At 44.7% G+C, this 7,776-nt stretch overlaps 1 protein-coding gene across 1 annotated transcript in view; it reads right to left on the minus strand.

The window, feature by feature from the left end:
• Positions 1-1,457: 1,457 nt before the first annotated feature.
• LOC143925744 (uncharacterized) overlaps positions 1,458-7,776 on the minus strand; it is a 10,139-nt gene continuing 3,820 nt past the window's right edge. The window contains exons 3-5 of the mRNA XM_077450196.1: positions 6,524-6,756; positions 4,750-4,902; positions 1,458-1,642 (exon numbers count right to left, since the gene is read on the minus strand). Coding sequence (XP_077306322.1) covers positions 1,500-1,642; positions 4,750-4,902; positions 6,524-6,756 — 529 coding nt within the window. The 3' untranslated portion in view covers positions 1,458-1,499. The remainder of the gene's footprint in view (positions 1,643-4,749; positions 4,903-6,523; positions 6,757-7,776) is intronic.

Here is a 7,776-nt window from a genome sequence, read left to right on the forward strand (position 1 = left end):
AATTTTTAAATAATTTAATAAATTAATAAATCAATTAATAAATTAATACACTTTTAATGAACGAGTTGTTCCATCAGAGCTATACATATATATATTCGCATGCTCACATGTATAAGAAGACAAATGCATTAAGACATGCCTTACCTTAACAGGGGTGGGTATAGCCTGGAACTCTTAGAGTGTAATTCTCTTGTTGACCACAGGCATTTCACTTGTGCTGCTGGGGAAATAAATAGGAGGAGGGGAAGTGATGTCACGCTTGAGCTCCTCCCCTGACACTCTGAGGGCAAAAGAACCATTCGCCCTCAGTAAAAATGGCCGTCGAATCCTCCGACGCTACCGCGCATGCGCCGAACGTCGAGACTAGCCGTCGAAACATACGACCCGCCGGCGCATGCGCAGACGACGGCCGGAACGCTGATCTATTATAAAATGACACAGACTCGCTGTGCGCGGCCCCTAGTGAGTCTGAGGATGACAAACGCACGTGGGAAGGGAAGGAGGTCTCCTAAAACTATGGGGACCAGGGGAACAGAGCGCAAGAGAGAGAGAGAGAAAGGACAGATGAGACAGGAGGGGAACAACAAGTCTCAGGGACAGAGCAAAGCTGCCACCTCTGCTGCCATAGACTGGAGCCTGAATGCCCATACTGCAGATAAAGCTCTTACTTAAGAGACAAACTGCTTGTCCCAAAAGATCCTACAGAAGGGACTTCCAACCTTATAAGCGCATTTAGCTGCCCAAGAGAAGGAACTGCGTCCGGGAGAGGCTTGAACCCGGACGGACGCTGCCGAATGCAGAAGGTAAGGACGCCGACCAGGATTCACTGCCATGAGGTATGAGGAAAAAAAGGAGAATGCTGGGGCTGTGCTAACGATTTCTTTTATAATATTCACTAGTCCTGAGGGAGGAGCCAAGGCGGAGCTTGTCACAGGTATGCTGCCATGGAGGCACCAGGAAAAGTGCGCTTGTAAGACCGCTGAGCAAATACGGTGTGACAGAAAGTATTGCAAGGACCACCATTTTATTCTCTAGGGTGTTAGAAAAAAAATTGTATGTTTGGGGTTCCGAGTAATTTTCTAGCAAAAAAACCCAAACAAACAGTTTTTAACTTGTAAACAACAAATCTCAGAAAGAGGTTCGGTCCTTAAGTGGTTAATTAGAGCTCAATTGAAGCTAGAAATGAATTGAGCTGCATCGGATACTGTGTGCACTAGTTTTAGTAAACCTTCTGCAACGTCTCTGTAATTGCACCTATAAACAGCAGAGGGCGCCATTTAACAGCCGCAGAAAAACTCAACCAACCAGTTCTCTAAGCATTAGGGATTTATTGTGCAGTAAAAAAAAAAAAAAATATATATATATATATATATATATATATATATATATATATATATATATATATATATATATATATATATATATATATATATATATATATATATATATATATATATATATATACACATATATATATAAAGCCCTCTTCTAATCAATCACTACTTTGTCTTTAGTTTTTTCACTGGTCTTTCGTCTGCATCTTCCAGGGTCTCCAGGAGTTTGGGGCACATTTTCTGTCCGACTTTCCACGCCCACAGGCACAGCTCCACGCGATGAGGGGTCCAATTCTTCTCCTCTGATTCTGCAAGAGACAAGTTGCTCTTTTAAATGAAAGCACAACATAGGCTCGCTGGAGGACAGGGATTTAGCAATTTTTTGGGGGGAACTACTTATTCCCCCCCCCCCCCCCATGTAAGGCTGGATTCACAACCTATGCAGTTTTGGTGCCTTTTGCATTTTGCAGATTTGCACTACACCCCATTTACCATGTTTTCCTATGGAACACATTCTGTAGCGCAAATCTGCAAAATGCAAAAAGCACTAAAAATGCCTAGGTATGAATCCAGCCTTATGGAGATGAAAACATGAGGCTGTGCTTATAGTCTAAAAGAGGAGAGCAGCTCAGGGTGACCACCATGGTTCTTCCATAGATACAGCTCAGTGAACGAGCGTCATGATCCTAGGATAGGAAGTGTGCTACTGGCAGGATCACCAGCTGAAATTAAAGAATATATTAAAACTAAACACAGCCACCCCATCTAAGAATTATAAAGGTTCCTGTACATGGGAACAAAGGGCCATAAAGGGTAAACAGGTGGTTGTGTTTATGTGCCTGGGAGTCACTGGCGTTGCTGATAAATGCAAATCCGATTGTTTAAATTTGCACAGAGGTGAATGTACACCCCGCCTTTACCATTGCACATCCCAAGCCTGTCATTGTACAGGTAGCTGTAATTCCTGTGACTCCCAGACGCAGAAGTATGGCCATTTTGTACAGCCCCTGTTCCCATGTGTATGAGCTCTTAAAGGCAGATTTGGGTGGTAAAAACACAAGGTTGATTTGCCTTTTCACATATCACCCCTCTTGAAGTGTTACTTAACCACTTAAGAACTAAAGGATTTAACCCCCCCCCCCCACCAGAGCATTTTTTGCGATACGGCACTGCGTCCCTTTAACTGACAATTGTGCGGTCGTGCGACTTAGTAACCAAACAAAATTTATGTCCTTTTTTTTAAAATCACAAATAGAGCTTTCATTTGGTGGTATTTGATCACCTCTGCGGTTTTTATAAAAATAAGACAATTTTGAAATAAAATTTTACCTTTTGCTATAATAAATATCCAAAAAAACAAAACAAACAAATAATAATAATAATAATAATAAAAAATCGTCATCAGTTTAGGCCAGTATGTATTCTACATATGTTTGGTAAAAAAAAATATTATAAGTGTATATTGATTGCTTTGCGCAAAAGTTATAGCGTCTACAAAATAGAGGATAGATTTATGGCATTTTTATTATTATTTTTTTTACTAGTAATGGCGGTGATCAGTGATTTTTAGCGGGACGGCAACATTGCGGCGGACAGATTGGACACCTAACTGACATTTTTTGGCAATTTTTTGGGAACCAATGACATATTTACAACGATCAGTGCTTAAAATATGCACTGTTATTGTACTAATGACACTAGCAGCGAAGGGGTTAACATCAGGGAGAATCAAAGGGTTACATGTGTTCCCTGCAGGTGCGTTCCACCTGTATGGGGGACGGTGTGACTGGGGAAACACACAGATCCAAATTCCTGCTTAGCAGAAAGCCAGGATCTGTGTGATCTCCCCTTTCAGAACAGAGATTTGCCTTGTTAACACAGGCAGATCCCCGTTCTGTCACTGTTGGGGAACGATCGCCGGACCCGCTGATTGGCTCCTCCTCTGGCCAATGAGCATGCCCAGAACGCTGGACCACCTGCCATATTACTAATAATACCCATCCACCCTTCTGTAAGTGTTTTTAACCCTTTTGGGAAATATAAAGTTTTACTTCTGCACTTAGAGGTGCTTTTTTTCCTTTTCAAAGTGGTTTAGTTATCCTAAATGAACAGCATATAACGTGATCAGAATAACGAGCCAGCGCGTGGCAATCGGTGGTCTGACACACCGCAACTCCAATCGAGGAAAAGTCTCTGACGTAGACCCTTTACCACGTGATAAGCCGTGTCCAATCACAGCTGATCACGGTGTAAACAGGAAAAGCCGTTGATCAGCTGCTCCTTTGACGGGGGGCGGGGTCTGTGCTGATTATCAGAGCAGCCCACCCAGGACCACCAGGTATGCCACCCATGGCCACCAGGGATGCCAATCAGTGCTCACAATTGATTCCAATCAGTGCCCTTCACTAATGCCTGCCAATCAGTGATGCCCATCAGTGCCATCTATCAGTGTACATCAGTGCCACCTATGCTTGCCCATCAGTGCAGCCTCATCAGTGCCTGTCAGCGCAGCCTCATCAGTGCCCGTCAGCGAAACAAAAATACTTACTTATAAAGTTTTGCAACAGAATGTTTTTTTTTTTTTTCCAAAATTTTTGGTCATTTTTTATGTCTAGCAGAAAATAAAAATCCCAGCGGTGATCAAATACCACCAAAAGAAAGCTCTATTTGTAGGAACAAAATTATAAAAATGTAGTTGGGGGTACAGTGTTGTCATTTAAAAAGTGACAGCGCCTGGTACTGAAGTGGTTAAAAGCTATTCACAGTTTTTTAAAGAGAATTAAAGAGAAAAAAAATATGCAAAATTCATGAAAACTGCATGCAAAACGCATCACAAACATGGGCTTATAAACGCAAAATGCGCCTGAAAACCGCATCAACATAAGCGTCAACCTAGGCTTAAAATGGACCTAATATTCTGCTGTTATTTACGGAGCAGGAAGGCTTTTTATTGTAGAAGAAACATGCAAAGTCTCTCCTGGAATAAAACACACATCCCTATCTGCTCACGGTGATCCCCGGCATGTAAACGGAGGTGCGCAGCTTACAGCGGCCGGCCTGATCCCTGTGTGCTGGAATGACTAGCTCTTGTGCAGAAGGGACGTCATCCTATACTGGCCAATGAAGATGACCGAAAGCCGGCGCACAGGAGATGCTGGCACCGGTAAGGGATCATTGGAAAATGTTGACCTTTTAGTTCCGCTTTAAAGCTAAACTCCAATCAAATTGTTTGATTTAATTTTCGATAGAGCAGGTAAGGGCCCACGGGTTACAAGTGCTCACCCCACCTGGTGTCACAGTGATAGAAGTAAGGGAAAACCTCCCTAGTGGGATGGAATTTCAGTATATCTTTGGGATATAGCTGAGAACACGCATAGCCTCTGGCAGGTCTCAGACACTTTTATTGCTCCATCACCTGCATTCAAAGTCTCGGACTTCTTGCGGATCTCCTCCAGGAATTTCAGGTAATGTTTCAGGTTGTACTGGATGGGCACTAGACCGGGCACACTCTCCACCGCTTCATCTGCCATGAACGCCGCAGATTCCGGGGCCCCAGCACACAGGACGGCTATATGGGAACACATACAAGACATGATCAATGCTGTTGTCAATAAAGGCTGCTTTATCTTAAAGTTTGTAACGTATTCAAACGTTTAAACATAGAGAAAGGGTCTCCGAACTGCGGCCCGTGGGTCAGATGTGGCCTATTGCTTGCCTTTATATGGCCCTTGGAGCACTATTCCTTCCACTGATACCAGGCACCATTCCTGCCACTGACACCAAAGATGGAGCACTATTCCTCCCACTGACACCAAAGATGGGGTTCTATTCCTTCCACTGACACCAAAGATGGGGTTCTATTCCTCCCACTGACACCAAAGATGGGGTTCTATTCCTCCCACTGACACCAAAGATGGGGTTCTATTCCTCCCACTGACACCAAAGATGGGACACTATTCTTCCCACTAACACAATGATGGGGCACTATTCCTCCCTCTGACACCAAGAATGGGACACTATTCCTCCCACTGACACCAAAAATTGGGCACTATTCCTCCCACTGACACCAAAAATTGGGCACTATTCCTCCCACTGACACCAAGAATTGGGCACTATTCCTCCCACTGACACCAAGAATTGGGCACTATTCCTCCCACTGACACCAAGAATTGGGCACTATTCCTCCCACTGACACCAAGAATTGGGCACTATTCCTCCCACTGACACCAATGATGGGACACTATTCCTCCCACTGACACCAATGATGGGACACTATTCCTCCCACTGACACCAATGATGGGACACTATTCCTCCCACTGACACCAATGATGGGACACTATTCCTCCCACTGACACCAAGAATGGGACACTATTCCTCCCACTGACACCAAGAATGGGACACTATTCCTCCCACTGACACCAAGAATGGGACACTATTCCTCCCACTGACACCAAGAATGGGACACTATTCCTCCCACTGACACAAATGATGGCACTATTCCTCCCACTGACACAAATGATGGCACTATTCCTCCCACTGACACCAAGAATGGGACACTATTCCGCCCTCTGGCTTAGGTGTCATTGGATGGAATAGTACCCCATCATTGGGTGCAATAGTGCCCCGCCATTGGGTGGAATAGTGCCCCGCCATTGGGTGGAATAGTGCCCCGCCATTGGGTGGAATAGTGCCCTGTCATTGGGTGGAATGGTGCCCTGTCATTGGTGTCATTGGGTGGAATAGTGCCCCATCGTTGGTGTCATAGTGCCTTCTCATTGGGTGGAATAGTGCCCCATCGTTGTTGTCATTGGGAGGAATTGTGTCCCTTTATTGGTGTCATTTGGGGGGTAATAGTGCCCAATCACTGGTGTCAGTAGGAGGAATTGGGCCCTTTCATTGGTAGGAATAGTGCCCCATGGTTGGTGTCATATGTAGGAATTGTGTTCTTTCATTGGTGTCGGGGGGAGGGGGGGGGTTATTGGTATCAGTGGATGAAACCGTGCCCCCAAGGGCCAGATAAAACCAAGCAAAGGGCTGCATCTGGCCCCCATGCCCCAGTTTGAAGACCACTGGATTAGGTTATTGGTTTTGGATGTCGCTGGCCTCTAATGAGCCCTAGGTTGGAGCAGCTAGGGAAGCAGTCATAGGTCACTCTGACACTTGGCCGGGCACTGATTTGCTTCACTCACCGGAGGCGGTGGCGGGCCCGATGCCCTTCAGCTGGCACAGTTCTTCTATAGCAGCAGAGACATTGGGGAGATGCTGGAAGGCTTTCCTGGTGCAGCTCTCTACTGTGCTCTCCGGGTTGGATGCCACCATCTGCTGTAGACGAGGACGGAACTTTCCCCTCTGAAAGAAAAGAGGCGTCAGCTGGCTCCCCCCTAAAAAGATCCCCCACACAATTGTATAAGAGCCGTTTATATGTCAAGGGACGTTGTTCCCTTTAAGCAGGAACATCGAGGGTGCTGATGCTCGTGCCCGGTGGTCGCGATTACCGCCGGCCACGAGCGATCACGGGCACAAGAGGCAGAACAGAGATGTTTGTGTGTGTGTGTGTAAACACACAAATCCCTGTTCTGTGGGAGAGGAGAGAGATTGTGAGTTCCTAATAGCTAGGAACCACAATCTGTCATCTCCTATAGTCAGTCCCCTCCCCCACAGTTAGAACACACACCTAGGGAACACATTTAACCCCTTCCCTGCCAGTGACATTTATACAGTAATCAGTGTATTTTATAGCACTGATCGCTGTATAAATGTCACTGGTCCCAAAAATGTGTCATAAGTGTCTGAAATCTCCACCATAATGTCGCAGTCTCGATCGCTGCCATTACTAGTAAAAAATGTAAATAAATAATGTGATTTTTATTACCAAAAATATGTAGAAGAATACATATCGTCCTAAAATTTGTAAAAAAAAATCTCTTTTTTTAATTGGAGATATTATAGCAAACAGTACAAAATATTGTTTTTATTTTTACAAAATTGTCGTTCTTCTTTTGTTAATAGCGCAAAAAATAAAAACCGTAGAGGTGATCAAATACCACCAAAAGAAAGCTCTATTTGTGGGGAAAAAAGGACATCAGTTTTGTTTGGGTACAGCGTCGCACGACCGCGCAATTGTCAGTTAAAGCGACGCAGTGCCGTATCACAATAAATGTCCTGCTCATCGAGCAGCCAAATCTTCCGGGGCTGAAGTGGTTAAAAACTGTAATTTTTGGCTTCGGTTTCCGGCTAAGTGCATCCTGCATTTTTGGTATCAAAATTTCCATTCGGTGCACCTTTAGTTACATCTAAAGGAAAATTGTAGAAACGCCCTCTCCTCCAATCTGACACCCACCCATCAAGGAACATCGGTATTTGCAGATTTCCTCCCAAGAGCCATCCCACTGCTTACATCAGACTAAAGTCTATAGAGAAGAGTGCTGAGGCCGGGTGCTGT

This window comes from Lithobates pipiens, unplaced genomic scaffold (assembly GCF_037356315.1).
Source record: "Lithobates pipiens isolate NorthernLeopardFrog02 unplaced genomic scaffold, aLitPip1_a1.2 Scaffold_22, whole genome shotgun sequence".
NCBI classification, from domain to species: Eukaryota; Metazoa; Chordata; class Amphibia; order Anura; family Ranidae; genus Lithobates; species Lithobates pipiens.